The sequence below is a fragment of the Scyliorhinus torazame genome, chromosome 7 (assembly GCF_047496885.1).
Source record: "Scyliorhinus torazame isolate Kashiwa2021f chromosome 7, sScyTor2.1, whole genome shotgun sequence".
Classification (NCBI taxonomy): domain Eukaryota; kingdom Metazoa; phylum Chordata; class Chondrichthyes; order Carcharhiniformes; family Scyliorhinidae; genus Scyliorhinus; species Scyliorhinus torazame.
Genome location: NC_092713.1, coordinates 136,760,984 through 136,781,973, shown reverse-complemented (window position 1 = coordinate 136,781,973; position 20,990 = coordinate 136,760,984). Strand labels below are relative to the sequence as shown.

The window sequence follows — 20,990 nt, the reverse complement described above, 5'->3', positions numbered from 1 at the left end:
ATGTTCTGCAGTGGGCCAAGAAAGAACAGCAGGTGGGAGAATTGTGAGCTGCGCATTTATCAAGGCCTGGGCATGGATTTGGCCATGAGGCGAGCTGGGTTTAATCGGGCAAAAGCGGCCCTCTTTAAGAAGAGGGTGCAGTTCGGGATGTTGTACCCAGCCCGTCTGTGGGTCACATATGAGGAACGGAATTTTTACTTCAAAACACCAGACAATGTGTTGACTTTCATCAAGGAAAAAGGACTGGATGTGAACTAAAGACACTGAATCCTTGGAGAGTATTGCAGTGGCGATTTGTTGACAATACTTTTGTGCTGGTTTGAATAAGTAGTGTTATGTGCAATAAGGGGCTGTTTGATGGCTAAAGTTAACTTTGTCTTACTGGGAGCTGGTTGGAGGGGGGGAGGTTTCTGTGGTTGTTTTTTCTGTGGTTGTTTTTCCACTGTTTTTCTGATGTTTGTTTACTGGGGAATGTGATGCTTTGAATATGTGTGTCCAAGTGGGGGGAGAGGGGAGAGAACAATTGGGAGACAGACTGTTTGGTGCCATGGGTGGGAGCTATCAAGTCAGCTAGGTCAGCTGACTCACGGAAGAACAGTGGGGGGCGAGCAGGTATTCAGCTGGAGCTTGATATGGGGGGGTTGGGTTTCTGGTGCTGATACCAGGGGGGAGGGAGCAGGGTGGGGGGGGGGGGGGGGGAGAAGAGCTGATTTGCTGACAGGGGAGGAACTGTTACTCGGGGACAAATGGGAGGTCGAGGACGGCGAATGCCCGAGGGGGGGCTCGAGGAGGCTGGGGGCTCCAGCTGGAGACTGGCCTAAAAAGGGTGATGGCGAGTCGACGGGGGTGGGGGTGGTGGGGGAGAAGTGAGAAGGGGACTGGAAGCCCCCCAACCAGACTGATTACATGGAACGTTAGAGGGTTGAATGGGCCGGTCAAGAGGGCTCGCGCGTTTGCGCATTTGAGGGGGCTGAAGGCGGACGCGGCAATGTTACAAGAGACACACCTAAAGGCTATAGACCAGACGAGATTGAGAAAGGGGTGGGTTGGCCAAGTATTCCACTCAGGGCTGAACTCAAAGACCAGGGGGGTAGCGATCTTGATCAATAAACGGGTGTCAATCGAGGCAGGGAGAATCGTGTCAGACACGGGGGTTAAGTACATATTGATGAGTGGGAAGCTGGAGGGGTGCTGGTGGTACTCGTGAACGTATATGCTCCGAATTGGGACGATGTGGAATTTGTGAGGCGGGTTTAGGTAAGATCCCAGACTTGAGTAACATAACTTGATCATGGGGGGAGATTTTAACACAGTCATTAGTCCAGAATTGGACCGGTCAAAATCCAGGACAGGGAAGGTGCCAGCAGCGGCAAAGGAATTGAAGAGGTTTATGGAACAGATGGGGGGAGTAGACTCATGGAGGTTTGTAGGGCCAAGGGCGAAGGAGTTTGCTTTTTTCTCCCATGTCCACACGGTATACTCTCGCAATCGACTTTGAAGGATCCGGAGCAATGCGGGTCATACAGGCCAATTTCTCTACTGAATGTGGACGCCAAACTGCTAGCTTAGATACTGGCCACAAGGATAGAGGATTGTGACCCGGGGGTGATAGGGGAAGACCAGATGGGATTTGTAAACGGCAGGCAACTCACGGCCAATGTTCGAAGGCTTTTAAATGTTATTATGATGCCCTCAGAAGGAGGGGAGATGGAGGTGGTGGTAGCGATGGATGCGGAGAAGGCTTTTGATCGGGTGGAGTGAGATTACCTGTGGGAGGCGCTGGGAAGGTTTGGGTTTGGTGAGGGCTTTATTGACTGGGTGTGGTTGCTCTATCAGGCACCAGTAGTGAGAGTGCATACAAACCAGCTGAGGTTGGGGTATTTTAAGCAACACTGAGGGATGAGGCAAGGGTGCCCCCTCTCCCCGCTTCTGTTTGCTCTGGCCATATAGCCAATGGCCATGGCGTTAAGAGCCTCTTGGAACTGGAAAAGGCTGGTTCGGGGGGGGGGGGGGGCACCGGGTCTCGCTTTACGCAGATGACCTGCTCTTGTATATTTCAGACCCGTCGGACAGGATGGGGGAAGTTATGCGGATCCTTGGGGAATTTGGTAATTTTCTGGGGTATAAATTGAACATGGGGAAAAGCGAGATGTTCGTGATCCAGGCAAGAGGGCAGGAGAAGAGATTGGGAGAGCTGCCGTTTAGAATGGTAGGAAGGGGCTTTTTGATACCTAGGAATCCAGGTGGCTCGGGAATGGGAGGCACTGCACAAGTTAAACCTATCCCGGCTCGTAGAACAAATGAAAGGGGACTTTAATTTTAATAATCTTTATTGTCACAAGTAGGCTTACATTAACACTGCAATGAAGTTACTGTGAAAAGCCCCTCGTCGCCACATTCCGGCGCCTGTTTGGGTACAGAGAGGGAGAATTTAGAATGTCCAAGTTACCTAACAGCACGTCTTTCGTGACTTGCGGGAGGAAACCGGAGCACCCGGAGGAAACCCACGCAGACATGGGGAGACAGAGACCCAAGCAGGGAATCGAACGTGGGACCCTGGGGCTGTAAAGCAACAATGCTACCCACTGTGCTATCGTACTGCACGTAAGAGATGGGACATGCTCCCGCTATCACTGGCGGGGAGGGTACAGACTGTGAAAATCACGGTCCGCCCCAGATTTCTGTTTGTCTTTCAATGCCTCCCCATCTTCATCCCTAGGGCCTTTTTCAAGCGGGTGAGTAAGGTTATTTTGGGCTTTGTGTGGGCGGGTAAAACCCCGCGAGTGAAGAAAGTCTTGCTGCAGCGCAGTCGGGCGGAGGGTGGGTTGGCGCTGCCCACTCCAATCGCAGCATATCGACCAGCAAAGTTCAAGACCGCGATCGCTACCTGAGAGAAACGAGCCGCAGCCGAGACGAACCTGACGACTTCCAGCCGACACGTAGTGATCCAGATAAAGGCCTGATCTACTTGAACAGAGCCAGACATCCAGAAGTTAAGTAAAGGTCATCTTAGTTGATAGGTGTACTTTAATACATAGCTGCGTGTATCATTGCACATAGAAATAAGTCTTGTGTTTTATAATAAACTGTCTTTTGAACTAACATACTGGTTGTGTGGTCATTTGGTCAATACAAGAAATATACTCGCAGCTTGTGATCTGCTAATAAAGTGGCAACATAGGCTGGATGGTAGGTTCCGGAGATGGCAAAAGGCAGGAATTAGGAGGATGGGGGATCTATTTATAGATGGGAGCCTCCCCAGCTTGAAAACCTTGGAGGATAAATTTGAATTGCCAGCAGGCAATGGGTTTAGGTATCTCCAGGTGTGAGACTTCTTGAGAAGGCAGGCTCCGGCCTTCCCGCTGCTGCCGCCACAGAGGATACAGGACAGAGTGGTCTCCAGTACCTGGGTGGGAGAGGGGAAGGTATCAGATATTTACCAGAAACTTTTGGAATCGGAGGAAACTCCGGTGGAGGAGCTTAAGGACAAGTGGGAGGACGAGATAGAGGCGGGTCTGTGGGCGGATGCCCTAAGCAGGTTTAATACATCCTCATCATGTGCCAGGCTAAGCCTGATGCAATTCAAGGTAGTCCACCGGGCACACAAAACGGTGGCCCGGATGAGCAAGTTTTTTGGGTTAGAGGACAGGTGTGCGAGGTGCGCGGGAAGCCCAGCAAATCATGTCCACATGTTTTGGGCATGCCCGACGCTTAGAGAGTTTTGTCAGGGTTTCGCTAAGGCAATGTCCACGGTACTCAAAACACGGGCGGTGCCGAGTCCGGAGGTGGCAATCTTTGGAGTGTCGGAAGAGCCGGGAGTTCAGGGGGCGAAAGAGGCCAACGTTTGGCCTTTGCCTCCCTGGTAGCCCAGAGATGGGTCTTATTAATGTGGAGCGACTCGAAGCCCCCCGAGTGCAGAGACCTGGGTTAGTGACATGGTGGGGTTTCTCAGTCTCGAGAAAATAAAGGTCGCCTTAAGAGGGTCAATGGTAGGGTTCACCGGAGGTGGCAGCCGTTCAGCGACTTTCTCGGGGAGAATTAAAATGTCAGCAGACGCAGAATTCCAAAAGCGGGGGGGCTGTATTTTTTTAATCTTATTGTTGGGGCGGTGAAGAATGGGATGGGGTGGAAATGCTTATTATACTATGTTTATGTCGCTGTTATTGTTATTATTATAAAACTTGCAAATACCCTAATAAAAATATTTTTTTAAAAAAATACTTTGGGTCTGTTTGAAGATAATGATGGATCCGTGCAAAATGTATGGGATGGAAAGGTGAGAAAATACCAGCACTTAATGAAGAAGATAGTTAATGCATGGCCACAACGTTAAGAATTCAGTTTCATAATTGGTGCCAGAGGGAAATGGTTCAAACATCAATGAAGCCTAAGATCACTAATTTAAAACATTTACCTGAAAAAATATCAAGGATTACTTTGCACCAAACCCTAAAATTTTTACAAAGTTTTATGGACAATTGATTTTGCCTAATATTAATTATATATTATATTATATTATTAGATCATTTTATTTGCATGCTTTTAATTGTTATTTTAGTGATAAAATCTTTCGTTTATAATCGAATAATCTATTCAACTCTATCAATTGTGGGTGACTTTAATCTACATATAGATTGGGCAAACCTAATTAGCAACAATACTGTGACGAATGACTTCCTAGAGTCTGTATAAGATTTTTTTTAGACCAATATGTCGAGGAACCAAAAAGAGAACATGCTATCCTAGATTTGGTATTGTGCAATGAGGAGTTAATTAATAATCTTGTTGTGCGAGGTCCTTAAGAAAACAGTGACCATAACATGAATTCTTCATTAGGATGGAAAGTGAAGGAATTGGATCTGAATTGAGCTTTGACAAAGTCACCCAGATTCGAAAAGTTAACTCTCTTTTCTCTCCGCAGATGCTGTCAGACCCGCTGAGATTGATCAGTATTTTCTGTTTTTGTTTGAGTCTAATCTGAAACTAGGGTCCCAAATCAAAATAAAGATCACTACAAAGGTATGAGGTGCAAGTTGGCCAAAATAGATTGGGAAACGTCATTAAAGGGCATGACAGAGGATAGGTAATGGCTAATATTTAAGGAAAGCATATGTGCATTGCAACAGTTATACATAGAAAATAGAAGCAGGAGGAAGCATTCTGCCCTTCAAGCCTGCTCGGCCATTCATTATGATCATGGCTGATCATCAAGTTCAATACCCTGATCCAGCCTCCCCCCCTATATCCCTTTAGCCCAAGAGATATATCTAATTACTTCTTGAAATTACACAACATTTTCACCTCAACTACTTTTTGTGGTAATGAATTCCAGATTCACCCACTCTCTGGGTGAAAAAATTTCTCCTCACCTCAGTCCTAAAAAGGTTTACCCCTTATCCTCAAACTATGACCCTTAGTTCTGGACTCCCCACCACCGGGAACATTCTTTCTGAATCTACCCTGTCTAATCCTAAATTTCTATGAGAATTCCTCTCACTCTTCTAAACTCTAAACTCCAATGAATATAATCCTAACCGACTTAGTCTCTTCTCATATGACAGTCTCGCCATTCTAGGAATCAGCCTAGAAAAAGCCTTCGCTGCACACCCTCCACAGCAAGAATATTATTCATTCCTTACCGCCACAAAAATACAAGAAAAAAGGCCCAACCGTGGCTGACAAAATAAAATAAGGATCGTATTAGATCCAACGAGGTGTCATATAAAGTTGCTTGAAAAAGTAGCAAGCTCGGAGGATTGGGATCAGTTTGGAATCCAGCAGATGAGGACAAAGAGACTGATTGAGGGGGGAAAATAGAATAAACTTGCAAGTAACATAAAGACGAACTGTGGAAGCTTCTATAAGTATATAAAAAGAAAAAGATTAATGAAGACAAATGTAGGTCCCGTACAGTATGAAACAGGAGAATTTATAATAAATAAAAAGGAACAGAGCAATTAAACAACCAACCACTTTAGTTCTGTCTTCACAGAGGAAGACAAATAACTTCCCAGAATTACGAGGTAACCAAGAGTCTAGTGAAGAGGAACTGAAGAAAATTAGCAAACAAAATTGTGCTGGAGAAATTAATGGGACTGAAAGCCGATAAATCCCCAGGGTCTGATAATATACATCCCAGGCTACTAAAGGAGGTGGCCTCGGATGTGTTGGTTGTCAGCTTCCAAATTCTGTAGATTCTAGTATTGTCCCAGCAGATTGGAGGATGGCAAATGTAACCCCGCTATTTAAAAAAGGATTGAGGAAAAAAACAAGGACTTACAAACCGGTTAGCCGTACATCAGTAGGAGGGAAAATGCTAGAGTCTATTATAAAGGATGTGATAACGGACTTATTTTTCTAAGTCAACATGAATTTATGAAAGGGAAATCACGTTTGACAAATCAACCAGAGTTTTTTTTTGAGGATGTAACTAGCAGATTTGATGAGGGGGAACCAGTGGGTGTGATGTATTTGCCCATATAAGAAGTTCATTTGCAAAATTAAAGCACATGGGATTGGGGGTAATATGTTGGCATGGATTGAGAATTGGTCAGCAGACAGGAAACAGGTCTTTTTTTTCCAATTTTGTTTTCAGCACCAAACTTGGTAGTAATTTTGGTGAGGAGAATGTTAAGAGGCTTCAAGGTGATTCAAACAAGTTGAGTGAGTGGGCTAATACATGGCAGATATAGTATAAGGTGGATAAGATGTGAAGTTACCCACTTTGGAAGGAAAAACAGAATGGCAAAATATTATTTAAATGGTGACATATTGGGAAATGTTGACATACAAAGGGACCTGGGTGTCCTTGTTTACCAATCACTGAAGGTACAGCAAGCAATCAAGAAGGCAAATGGTATGTTGGACTTCATTGCAAGAGGACTTGAGTACGGAGCAAGGATGTCTTCCTGCAGCTGTACAGGGCCTTGGTGAGACCACACCTGGAGTATTGTGTGCAGTTTTGATCTTAACACAAACAAAAGGATATACTTGTCATGGAGGGGTGACAGGATTGCGTATGAGGAGACGTTGGGTCAACTAGGCCTGACTAGGGCAGCACGGTGGCACAGTGATGAGCACTGTTGCCTCATGGCACTAAGGAGCCGGTTCCGATCCCGGCCCTGGGTCACTGTCCATGTGGAGTTTGCACATTCTCCCCGTGTCTGCGTGGGCCTCACCCCCACAACCTAAAAAGATATACAGGGTAGGTGAATAAGATAATTGGGTATTCTAAATGTATATTTAAAAAAAGGACTAGGCCTGACTTCACTGGATTTTAGAAGAATGAGAAGGGATCTCATTGAAACATATAAATTCTGACAGGACTGGACAGAATGGCTGCAGGGATGTTGTTTCCTCTGGCTGGCTGGTCCAGAACAAGGGGTCACAATCTCAGGATATCGGATAGGGCATTTAGAACTGAGATGAGGAGACATTTCTTCACTCAGAGGGCGGTAAATCTGTGGAATTCTTTACCACAGAAGATTGTGGAGGCCAAGTCACTGAATATATTCAATAAGGAAATAGAGAGATTTCTAGATCCTAAAAGTGTCAAGGGATATGGGGAGAGTGCAGGAGTATGATGCTGCGATAGAGGATCAGCCATTATCATATTGAATGGTGGAGTAGGCTCGAAGGGCTGAATGGCCTACTCCTCCTCCTATTTTTCATGTTTCTATGTTTACTGCGCCAACCATCACAGAAGCAAAATTTAGCTGACTGAATACTGAATGTGTATTTCATGGTCAGAGTGGCTCAGTATGTACATAGCACCACTGACAGCCACAAAATCATCAAACAAGCTATATCATCCTTCCCACCAGATTCCTGGTGATACTTGGGAATTATATTAGATATAAAGAACCAATATACACAATGAGAGTGTTTCTTTTCAACCAACCTCTTCTACGTATTGTATGAAAAGGAATTTTGGAGCAAATGTTTTATTCTTAAAACAAATTGGAGACTTTCATAGCACTTCATAGATACCTGGAGCAATATGTTAAGGTGCATCCATTTTGTTTGGCTGAGAATACGGTGCTGAACATCGAAGAAATATCCACTTTCTCAGCAAATGGCAACTCAAGTCATTGCAAGAAATAAACAGAAATAATACCATCCACTCATCTAGATACAGGAGTGTGGAAACCTTCACACAATTGTAATTGTCTTCAACATTTCTGCAAGGTTATAGGTTTGGTCCCAATATCTGCCATGTTTCTTCAGAGTATTTTCCAGTATCTGACCTGCTTCAAGAAGGTCTTTCGATCTAGTTTTAAGTTCCACGGTCAACTGGCAGTACAAAATTTCATTTATCTCACCCTCAATCTTCTGGAGGTAAATAAGAGGGAATACTCCTTTGATCGCTTTCATAACCTTCTCTTTCAATGTACTGTCTCTGCAGACCAGATTCAGAATGAAGAGTCCTGAAAAATTGAAAATGAATGTGCATTAAAATGCATACATGGATTCTCCCTCCCTCTCTTTGACAAAAGCACCCTGAGATTTTATTTTAACTTCTCAAATTCATCAAGCTGACTAACGAGGTTCATGTTGACAAGGGGACACTATTCCAAGTCTGACACAATTTCATACCTAACTTCCCTGCAAGTATATAGCACAGGCCAAATGTAAAATAAAGTTCTCTTTGAAAAATCTTCTTACAGCACACCCACAATTATAGTTTCTCACCGCCATTCAAATTCCCTTGTGGAACACATTACTCCCTTCGGCAAAGAAACAGGTTTTGAGAAGGATCTTGATTGAGGTGAAGGGTATGAAAAAGTTGAGGGATTTAGGGATGGAATTCTAGAGTGAGAGGTCCAGGTTTCTGAAAGTGTTGTTGCCAATGGTGGCGACATGCAAGATACTTAAAGCAATGGAGAATTTGACAGGGGTGGGGGAAAGCAGTAAGGGTGTGGTCAATAAGGTGTAAAGCAAGAGGTGGTTAGAGATTGGGAAGGGCGCAGCCGTGAAGGGATGAACCTTTGGGTGACTGCGAGCCATTTCCAGAGTGGAAAACAGAATTAGTGGCAAGATGTTACGGCAGGGGTCAAAGATGATGGCTTCAGGCTGACTATCCTTTATCTGAAAGGAGCTCATCAAGCAATAAGCACTGGGCAAGTGCACTGACAGTGCTTAAATTGGATATCCTGAATTGAACACTTTAAATTAAATACAGTCCAACCTCAGGCAAGCTGTTGAAATTCAAACAGACCATAGTAAAATACACAACCAAAAGACAAGCTGCAGAACGTTCCTGGACCTGCCTCGTCAGTCACCGATCAGATCATCATCGCAACCTATTGATATGCAGTAGCCCAGATTGAGCCAGACTCTTGGGCACAGAGTTTCTGTTGTTACCTTATATGTGAACAGGTTATGTGCAGCCCCCACCACCAGAGATTGACACTTGGGGCGGGCTCAGGTGTCCTGACAAATGGTCATCAACTGGACCATTGGGTGCGGAGACCGACCTCCAAGGCATCATTGGCAGAAAGCGAGAGGAAATGGAAAAAGGGTGTGAAGGGAGGGGGAATAAAAACAGGCAGCCGAGGGACATCAGCACGAAGACACCATGCAGAGGCAATCAGGACGACTGATCAGAGAAGGAAGGCAGGAAGAAACAGTGTGCGACACTCGCCTTCGTGACAATGGACCAGAGGGACTCAAGAATCAGACCCACAAGCAGTTGTATAATCGAATCTTGGGTATTTATTTTAAATTCATTTACAGGATGTGGGCGTCGCTGGTTAGGCCAGCATTTATTGCCCATCCCTAGTTGCCTTTCAGAAGATGGTGGTGAGTTGCCTTCTGGTATTATATATTTTGGGTTCATTTACAGGTTAATTGTGTGTTTAATAAAGATTGTTGAATTTATACTCACAATTTGTCCTTTGTTCATCTCGCAACTTTGATTAATATACTGGTTGAAATATCTGAGAATTGAGCATATACATCACCCTTAACACTACAAAACACTACCGTACCCAGTTAAACCACAGTGCATTGACCCAGACTGAAAAGCATATTGCTCTGTCAATTTCATCTTCTGGCTCCTAAAAGCACCCAAGCGCTGCAAAACAGAATTATTTAAAAAAAACATGACCACTGCAGTCAAGCACACTCTAACCCTAGGCTTTTAACCCTTAAATTGCCCAATCGTTAGACTCTAATATTCCTGAAATCCTCCGTTCATCACACAGTGCAAAGGTGGTCGAGAGGTAGAGCAAATGTGGAAGCTGATTGCATGTCTGCAGCTGGAGTCATCAAGGGTTGCCATGTAGGTGAGAAAGTGGGCAGTGCGGGGGTGTAAGTACTGAGGGAGCACAGCACTGACTGAGGTGCTGTTTTTCAGTTGAGGCATTAAATATAGGTCTATTTATAAGATCCAATGGCACTATTCAAAAAAACGCTAGGGTGTCTTGACTAACACATGTACATTAAACAACATGAATGAAACATTGTCTGGCTATTTATCTCCTGGCTATGTGAGGGATCGTCCTCTGTATTGGCACAGAGAGTAACAGTGTAGACCCGGGCCCAGGACCCATCCAAGTTAGCCCCCAACCCTGGCCCGAGTGCGAGACAAAGAAAAGCCTTGGTCCCCATCAAATCTTTACCCACTCCCCCCCCCCCCCCCCCCACCCCATCACCCCTCCAGCCCCCCCCCCCCCCCCCCAACGCCATAAACCTGAAAAGAGCTTCCCAGAATAAATGACTCCCTCCTCTCTCTACCCCTTCCCACACCCAAAAAAGCTAGGCTCACTGGACCTTGTCCGAACAGGTCTAACACGCCGCAATGCCTACCCCCACCTCACTCCCGTTCACCAGCTAAAACTTTACAGCTAGCAAAGGTAACCCCCACCCCCCACAAAGAAAAACAACCCTCCCCAGCCCATCCTGGCAAAGAAGAGTAACAAAAACCCAACACCCCTAAACTCCCCGGGGGAGCCATATATTCCCCATATTGTTACCCTAACCATTACCCCCCCTCCCCCCCTCCCCCCCACCCCCCCACCCCGACAACCGTAGCCTCCTCAGTCCCAAACATACAACCAATACCAACTACCATATATCTCAAACCAACCCCTCTCATCCGTCCCCATTAAAGTCCCAAACAAATCCATTTAATCAAGTCTAAGTCCCTGCTCCTTGACAAAATCCTCCGCCTCATCCGACACACTGAAAACATAATCTTTCGACTGAATAGTCAGTCTCAGCCTCGCCAGGAACACAACCCCAAACCTGACTCCACCTTATTACAAGCCGCACGACGCTTCGCCAACTCCGCTACGACATCCTGGTATATCCGGAAGATGCTTCCTTCCCACCACGAGGAGGTTTTTAAATGACAATCAATGATCACCATTACAGAGACTGTTTCAATTCCAGATTTAATTAATTTCATTTAGATTCCACTAGTTACCATGATCGGATTGAAACATGTCCCCAGGATATTAACCTCGGCCTCTGAAAACCACCATCTCCCTCCTTGTATCTTGGTTAGCATCTTACACATCTTCAGGATGTCCCAAAATGAGACACAGCCAACAAAATGCTTTTGAAATGTAGTCACTCCTGCTCCATGTACAAATACAGCAGCATCGAGCAAGATCACACAAAAGGCAATGAGATAAATAACCAGATACTGTTTCACTCATATTGTTTAATGGACATGTTTTAGTCAGGACTTCATTGTTTTTTTCCCCGATTCGTACCACAGAGTCTTAAACATCCACTATATCCAAAGTCTCAACTGAAAGGCCACGCCTCAGTCAGTGCAGCGCTCCCTTGAAACTGCACTGAAATGTCAGTCAAGGCTCAAGTGTTCATATCCTGCTGTGGGACTTGAAAACGTGACTTTCTGACTACCAGAGTCAAAGCTGGTTCAAGAAAGCACAACATTTTAACTGCAGTGTGCAAAAGGCGGAAATGCGCTGACATATTCCAAAAGGCCATTCACATGAGCAAAACCAGTACAGCACACACAAATTGTATTGCTCCTTTAAAACCATGCAACAAAGTCTTGCACTCAAAAAGAGGCCCACAAATAAAACTTCATAAAAAGAGGTGCAGGCACTGAGGTTTAGTGTGTACCACATGACCTGTTTTCTGGCAACAATGTAGACAATGTACCTGTCTTACAAGTATAGTCGGACGCAACACAATTTATTAAATATTCAAAAGATATACAACATTCACCTTGGGGTGCCAGAAGATTTCGAACTTTTTGTAGAAATGGGTCATCTACGAAAGCTGGAGGAGGACAGCTCATTCCCAGGGTGGTGTCTTTGCTATCCACATCAAACATAATGACATCGTAGGCGCCATTCCCTAAGGCAATGAAAAAAGCATGTTTTGATTTTAATCATCTTTTTCTCTATGTACCGATCGAGGGTGGCTGCAGGAATCGGATCAAGGGAAAATAGTAAGCACACAGTCATCCATCAGAAAAATCAGAAACCTTTAGCTTATTCTGCAAAGTTCCAGAAGATTAAAATATAACTTCTTGTTTAATGGTTAGGGCAGTACCAATTCAACCAAAGAGATGGGAATTGAAGAAGCTCACAATCAGGCAAACATTGCAGTGGTTCGGATTTTAATGCACTCAGTTGGTTTAAAAGATTTGCAGTTTTGTTTTTAGCACACATTTTGTACTGAACCGTGACCCAGAGGAAGGAAAAACTACAATGAGCACGCACATTTTCTATCAGTGCAAACATACGATAATATTAAGCCCAGGACCGTCCTATTTATGTCCTAAATATGCTGATGCAGAAGATGGTAGAAAGTTGCATTTGGCGCAGCATACCAGTGTTAGGAAAACAAAGGTAGTTTTAAGGGATTTATATTTGTACTGGCAAACATTAAAAATAAGGTATAGTTTTAAATGGGTTCAATTTAATGTTTCTGTGCCTGGAAGAGTGAAACCTATAGTTAGATTCATGCTGGACAAAGGTGTTTGTATGTGTGGGGGTTGGTTAAATTCCAACTCTGTTTCTATTGTGCTTAGAGAAAGCTACGGGGTGAAGAGTAAAGAAACTAGCAATGGTTGCTTAGCTCTTGAAAGGTCGAAAAGGTTTATTTGGGAGTGGAGTTTGGAAACTCTAATGAGATAATCATCTGAGGGGATTTTGAAAAGAAATCCACAAACATTCAGAGTGAAGAGCGTATTTGGCCACAGCCATCTTGTGCGTTTAAAGAGGCGTTGTGTTACTGAGGCCGTTGTAGCTTTAGATATGCTTTGTAATCCATGCTAATCTTAAAATCGGTGTGTATTTGTTAAGCTCAGGGGAGTCGGTTAGCTCAGTTGGCTGGATGGCTGGTTCTTGATGTGCAGAAGTGGCAACAGCGCAAGTTCAATTCCCGTACCGGCTGAGGTTATCCATGAAGGTCCCGCGTTCTCCATCTTGCCCCTCGCCTGAGCGTTCTCAATCTTGCCCCTCGCCTGAGGTGTGGTGACCCTTAGGTCAAATTGCCACCAGTCTTCTCTCTCCCTCTCAAGAGGGGAGAGCAGCCTATGGTTCTCGAGTGCTGTGGCGATTTATGGTGAGTAAAGGAGTATTGCATCATAACCCATTTTTCATGTTTAAATTTCTTCTTGTTGTTAAAACTAACTCACTGTCCTGTGACTCTATTCCTCCATGTTTTATATTTAAAAAATTAAAAGTTACAGTCTTTTGAGCCAGTGTTCCATTCTGGGATCTTCACATCCAGTTATAACGCTAACTGGGATCGTGAGAAAACAAATGGAAGGATAGGCTTGCAGGGCTGAAACAAGCAATCTTTTTCATCCCATCAGTTAGGAAAATGTGACAGACATTATAAGATTAGTTTGAGCAGAAGGATAATTATGTTAATCAGCAGATTTCACTGCTCAGTGGTAAATCTTCAGGGATAGCAAAAACAGATTCAGTTGAAATGCAGATGAAAATGTAACTGGCTTTGAGTGATAGGCCCTCTACCGTGTAAATATGTCTCCGATGTCAGACAAAATTAACCACAATCTGCGCGTGTCTGGAAAGGAAGTCAGCAAAAAGCAGAAGCATCCAGTGCTCTATCTGCCCACTCTCCTTCACTTAGGATCTCCATACCAAGATAAATGGCATGGAATTTTTAAAAAACACAAACTGAATGGATCACACTGCAGATGGAGTAACACTGAAGGAAATAAAATGGAACCTTGTGTACTCTCCTATGTGTGTTTGCAAAGATGACAGCAAATGCTGATGGTTTTGGCAAGCATTGTGCTGTCAATAAAAAACTAAGCAGATGTCAAAGGCTGATTAAGTCCAAGATTTTAACCTCCACACCAAGAGTTGCAGACTATCAAATCAAACAGAATAAATGTACAGCAAGGAAATTTGAAACAGAAATTACACAAAGGTTCAGAATCAGTCTTCCGCCCTATCCCCCTAACCCAATAACCCCTCCTAACCTTTTTTTGGTCACTAAGGGCAATTTATCGTGGCCAATCCACCTAACCTGCACGTCTTTGGACTGTGGGAGAAAACCGGAGCACCCGGAGGGAACACACGCAGACACGGGGAGAATGTGCAGACTCCGCACAGACAGTGACCCAAGCCGGGAATCGAACCTGGGACCCTGACACTGTGAAGCCACAGTGCTATCCACAATGCTACCGTGCTGCCCTAACCACTCTTTCCTTCAATTTTCAAACTATCCAACATTGATATTCTTGTCCTCTTCCTGCTTTTCCTTGAAATCTTCCCTCCATAACATCTTACAAGTCCGTTTCCTCTTAAAATGTGACCTAATCCAGTCTCTGTCTTTTCCAAATTACATTCAACAATTGTCTTTCTTCACTCTCCATGTCACCTCACCATTTGTTACTTTTTCTGCCCGCCTGATCCTTTCCATTCCCCTGCAAACTCACATTTCCAAGCTATTTAGCAAATTGATCTCCTCCTTCCTAAGGTCCAAGTCTCACACCCATACAAAACAACATTCCAAATCAAGCTCTTTACAAGTCGCTTCTTGAATTCCTTCTTCAGCTTTCCATTTAGCAACAGTCTCTTTTTATCAGATGTAGCCTTTCCCATTGTTGTTTTTGGTCTTATTTCTTTACTGCTCCTTCCATCTGCAAATATTATGCTTAACAGCTGAATTTTTTCACTTGTTCTAGCTCTTTTCCTCTATGATTGAAGGAATATTTCTTGGAGATTGATATATGCATGACTTTGGTTTGTATATCTTCATTTTCATTCCAAAGCATTTAATCATTTACCTTCCCCCCCCCCCCCCCCATTTTAAAGTCAGTTTCTTTGTCTTCAAATGCTTCTTTGACCTTCTTCCATGCTTCTACAAAGACATTGAAGAGGATATTTGTTGAACTCCCCTTCCAATGACACATTATTCCACCTCCCCGTTGGCTACTCTTAACTTGTGCCATATACAAATTTTTTTTGTGTTGTCCATCTCTCCAGTCTATTCCAATGTCTTTCAGTACCCTCAAGAGCTTAATCCAGTTAACCCGATCAATGCTTTTTCACAATTTACAAAACAAACATGTGGGCCAGGAATTTCCTGCCTGTGGCGGGAGACGTCGGCATAGGAATAGAAAATTCGGAGAGGCAGACAGAAGACAGAAGTCTATTGACTTTCGGTGGGAATCTACGATCCTGCCCAAAAGACCCGGCCATATTTCCTGTGCAAACGCTAAACTGCATTCACTCATTAATCTTCCAATGCTGATTGATTCTCTTCCTCCCTGGAGTCCAAACTGGTCATCTCCAATGTAGTTCATGAATAGTCAGACCAATTGTATGTAAGTCAGAACGTACCTTTGGCTTCTTGGAACCATCATTATTTTCTGCATGAAGTCCTCTGCCCATTTTCCTGATAATTTAATATCTTTGCACAGCTCAGTAAACATCAATCGTGAGCTTTTTTCCCCATAGATTAAACTGTAATCAATTTAATCTATTTCCAGTTTCTATTTCATTCATTGCTGCTCTTAACTCACTCCCCAGTATTTCTGGTCAATTGAAATGGATTTCAACATTACTCTCTCCTTCCAACTCAATCATTTTGGATTTTTCATTTTTTTGCACATCGTTCTTCAATGTACTTCCATCTTTTTCTTATTTCATTGGGATTTGTTAATAAAACATTTCGCTTTCACACTCTTGCCGCCTGTTTTCAGTTCTTAATGCCAAGTAGCTCTGATCTCCGTTGCCTGTGCATACAGACGGTCCACCCTTCCTCGTCAATCTAATCACTATCCTCTTTTAACTATTGCTCTCGTACATTTTCTGTTTCTCTTAACTTGTAATTCAAGTGTCTAGATTTCAGCATGCCTTCTTTAGTATCGATATTCCTCCATTTTCACATTTGTTCCATTTTTTGCAACATTACATGGTTCATTCATGTTGGTGGCATTCTTATCATTTCTAGCTACACTTCACCCAATGATAAAGGATGGCATGCCATGCCATATGAGATCAGATGGTGCTGAACTGTGTGAATAACATCCAAATTCTTGTTAGTCAGAAGGCTACATGTGTATGCTTTTTTATTCTTTCAGGGAATGTGGGAGTCACCCATCCCTAATTGCCCCTTGAACTGAGTGTCTTACTTCCATGAGGCCACTTTGCTGTGGATCTGGAGTCACACGTAGGCCAGACCAGGTAAGGATAGCGGGTTTCATTTACATTAGTGAACCAGATGGGTTTTTACAACAATCGACAATGGTTTCATGGTCATCATTAGACTTCTAATTCCAGATTTCTATTGAATTCAAATTCTACCATCTGCCACCTTATCCTGGGTCTACTACTAGTCCACTGACAACACCACTATTGGTAAGCCACCACTACCTCCCCCCATGTGTGTGCGTTTGTTTCCTAAGATTGGATACTATATAAATCTAGAGAATTAAAACTCATTAGCAATGAGGAGAGGAGGAAGAATAATCGTGGAAGGGAGTGCATATGCTCTTACAAATATTGATCTTCTGGGTTTCTTACCACTGTCCGCAACTGTACGGATATAGTTCAAGCCATCTGCCAGAATCACCTTCATTCGTTCGTCTTGGGAAAACTCAAACCATGTGGCCGCCACCTCCAACATCACAGGGTCAATTTCAATTGCATCAACAGTCGATTTGGAGAAATAGTCATGAATAAATGTTGGAAGACTGCCGCCACCGAGGCCAACCACCAGCAGAGAAAAGGGGGTGTCTATGGGTGATACAAGAAAGGCAAAGTTTGATCACTCATTCAGCTAAACATTTGGGTCAGGATCGGTAACATTTCACTCAAAACAGAACTTGCATTTCTATCCGCAAAATGTACAATTCAGGCACCACCAAAATAGCTTGCATTAACGTGACTTTCCACACATGATATGAGGCAAATAATGATAAGTTAGGATGGGAGCAACCAAGGAGGAGCGAGAAATCGAGAGATTGAGAGTCCACCACGGAGATTCTGGGGGGTGGGGTGGAGTTGGAAGCACAAATGTTAGAGAATTGGAATGTGGCAGGAGGGCACTATTGATCTGGGTGAAGTTCCTGAGAGAGAGTGGGACAAGACAAGACCATGGAAAGAGTCGAATTCATTTAAACTTTTGATTTCAGCAAGGTCAGGCATGGTTGCCAAGCACAACCTATGACAGTACAGAGTGTGCCCAGTATAACCTTGGACAAGATGAAGTATTAAGGATGGAAGGTTAGCAGTAGTGTGCACCCATACAAGCTCAAGAAATTCAACATCAAGTCACAGCAATTTGCTTGACTGGTGACCCATGCTGCTACACTCAGTATCCAATGACACACGACACACTGTAGCTGCCCGCCATGTATAGAATCCCTCCAGTGGAGGAGGATATTCGGCCCATCAAATCTGCACAGACCCTCCGAAAAAGCACCCTACCTTGGCCCAGTCCACTGCCATATCCTCTGGATTACTAGTGTAGTGACAATACCACTACACCACGGCCTCCCTTTTATACTGCACTAACTCACCAGGATTACTTCAGCTGCATCTTGCTCCTCTGAGATTGCTACAAATGAGAAAGCCAAGAGCCACAATGCTGTGGGAACATCACTTCCAAATTCCCCTCCAAGTTACACATCATCCCAACTTCTGACGTGGCAGAATGTGAAAACTCCTTCCCTAGTATCATCACAGGCAAAAGAATGTTTCATCCGAGCTATTATCAACATCACTCCAACACTACAGCAACAAATAATATTCCGCAAGGCCACTCAGAAGCTTTGCCCCCCCCCCCTCTTTTGATATTAAAGCCAAATAGTCTCATATTCTTTGCTTCTCTGCAAAAAAGTGTAATCTTTTGGAGTAAAGCTGTTTCTGAACATCACTTCTCCACATGCATAAAAGCTAACTTTCCAAAAAATAGGCCATTTTGTAAAACTGACAACTTTGGCATGTACTCAATAGAATATTGAAATATTAAAGTAATACTCAGCACCCATCCTCAACAAAATGGAAAACATGCGTGTTCATTTCGTTGACCAATTTTGGTTTCCCCCCCCCCCCCCCACTCCGTGAGAGACGTCTTATTCCACCAGGTTTCAGGTTTAAAATGTAGCTGCAAATGGGCAAGATAAAAGGTCAGTCTCGCATCCATTTACTCACATGAGGACACTGGCCTTTCAAACAAGCTCTTTCTTGCTCTTTGAGAAAGCGGCATCATGGGACTTCAAATTGTAGAATGTATAGTCTGAAAGCCTGCATGTTTATCTAAAAACAGTCTAACTGCAAATCAGGATTGGAGTTCGCCATCAACCCTGTGCTGACTGACAGACAGTGGATCGACCAATACCTCAATACTAAGATTCTCATTCTTCCGTTCGAAACTTTACATGTCCTCGCTCCTCCTATCTCTAAACACCTCCAGCCCAAAACCATCTTAGAACTTTTACCCTGCCCTGCAACCCAGCCATCATATCCACCATGCTCCCACTTCCATCATCCTGTTATTAGCGGCCAACACTTTAAACTTGCAGGTCTGAGGCTCTGGAATTCCTTCCCTTAAACCCTGCACCTCTCTTCCATCTCCTTTCAGCCTCATCGTTTGTCTTAATGTCAGTTTTGTTCTGGTCAAACTCCTGCAAAGCACCTTGGGGTGTTTTGCTACCTTAAAAAGTACTTTGTAAACAAAAACTGTTCTCTGTTATACTTTAACCTTGTTCTTTTTAACTTGCACCTTACCTGCAAGTAAACCACCCTTTTTATTTAGGAGAACCAAGCCAGCTATCATGGCTCGATGATGATCACAGCACAGGTAGCTTTTGTCGACAGCCTGACCAGCTATGGGATTCGAAGCCTTGTTAGTCTCCGAACATGGCCGCCCCCTCCGCTTCTCTTTCTTTGTCTTTTTTTGCGACGTAACTAGTTTGGGGAAAGAAAAAATAAACATAAGATAAAACATCTGTGCTCTGAAAATTAAACCGAACCCTTGTGGGTTATTACTTACCATTAAAATGAGAAACCAATGCTGGTGGGATGTGTGGTGCATTGGTACTTCAACATGCTATGCTACTGAGAGGAATGATGCAGGTTGGCATCAGAGAATATCCCACTCCCACACCCACCCCTCCAGCCCGCTGGGGCAACATTCTTTTCAGCCAGAGAAAAATTCTGCTTTCCTCCACAAGCTGACAGGAGAAAGCAAGAGTTCAAAATTAGGCAACTCCAGCGAAACCCGCTCCACCCTGATAACTATTTTAACAATCTTAGATATCATTTACAAAATTCCTGATCTGTCTTTTGCATTACATTTTGCATGTGCAGAATAATCACAATTATATGATTATCAGGAGTCAACTGATTGCCACAGCATTGTGTTAAAAAAACAATATAGTATACCATAAATCTGTCATGCAATACAGACAATATTTATCCCAAAAAACTGAAAGTGGCTTGGCTGGGGTTGTGGGGTCTTTAGAATGGCAGATATTGAGCAGGTATCAACAGTTTCTCTTCTGGCTTTTCCCATGTTACATGGGTACAACAATGCTGGTTGATCACCTTCTTATCAACCATTATATTTGCATTTGGGAGGTGGATTTACAGCCAGATACCCCTCCAGCCACTAACCCACCCCATTTACCAAGGTTTGGGGCCAGCATCACTACCTGCTCACTTGCCTCTTTCGTAGCTAGAAGTCCTGGATAGGACTTAAACCTGGGGCCCTCCGGCTCCACAGCAGGAGAGCTACTCACTGAACCAGTCCAGCTTCCTTTAAACAGTTATTAATATCGATCCAAAAATATTATTTTCGTTCTTGCTGCAAATCATGCAAGTAAGTGGGTTTTGGGTGAAAATTTGCTGTAGACCTAAAGCCCTCCGTAGTCACTATATCAGCACACAAAGTCCCACATAAACCTGCAGTCAAGTTAAGATTACAGAGCAATGAATGTATAGCAGCATCACAAACATACTATCCATTACACATTCAGTTTGTGCACATAGCATAACATATATGTGCAAGCACAATTTTTTTTAAACCGAAATAACTCCAAAAGTGGACAGTGGCTGAGCACTACACTCCGGCAATTGAAACATTAAACGCAAGAACTCTTTTGGCATGAGGCGATCAAAAGCCCTCAGTTAGGTTAAGTCTCTTGGTCACCATTTCCTCTCCATTGTTCCATGTTGTAGGAGAATGATCAGTTTTTCAATTGCTCAGAAGCACTGCACAAGTCTCTTCTCAAGCCACGACTAAACTTTCAAACAGTACCTGACTTTGAGACGGTGTGTAAGAAGAGCTTAGCCTCCGACTGCACCACATTGACATTACTGAGGAACACAAGATGCCGGAAATAGTTGCCATCTTCTCCCTTGACATCTTCAATGACATATTCCCCACTCATGTCGCTCGTACCACGACATTGGACGGTGCGAACCCCGATATCTCCACCAACTGATAGAAACGGAACCTGCACAATAACAGAATCATGACTGCTGCTTAAGGGAAATATTGACTGTTCAAGCTGTTCA

The 20,990-nt window shown here is 43.8% G+C and overlaps 1 protein-coding gene across 2 annotated transcripts in view; it reads right to left on the bottom strand.

The window, feature by feature from the left end:
- Positions 1–7,884: 7,884 nt before the first annotated feature.
- Positions 7,885–20,990, bottom strand: part of mettl13 (methyltransferase 13, eEF1A lysine and N-terminal methyltransferase) — a 36,809-nt gene continuing 23,703 nt past the window's right edge. For both annotated transcript variants that reach the window (XM_072511555.1, XM_072511554.1), the window contains exons 5-9: positions 20,731–20,929; positions 19,200–19,379; positions 16,992–17,204; positions 12,205–12,336; positions 7,885–8,426 (exon numbers count right to left, since the gene is read on the bottom strand). In XM_072511555.1, the coding sequence (XP_072367656.1) occupies positions 8,152–8,426; positions 12,205–12,336; positions 16,992–17,204; positions 19,200–19,379; positions 20,731–20,929 (999 nt within the window). In that variant the 3' untranslated portion in view covers positions 7,885–8,151. The remainder of the gene's footprint in view (positions 8,427–12,204; positions 12,337–16,991; positions 17,205–19,199; positions 19,380–20,730; positions 20,930–20,990) is intronic.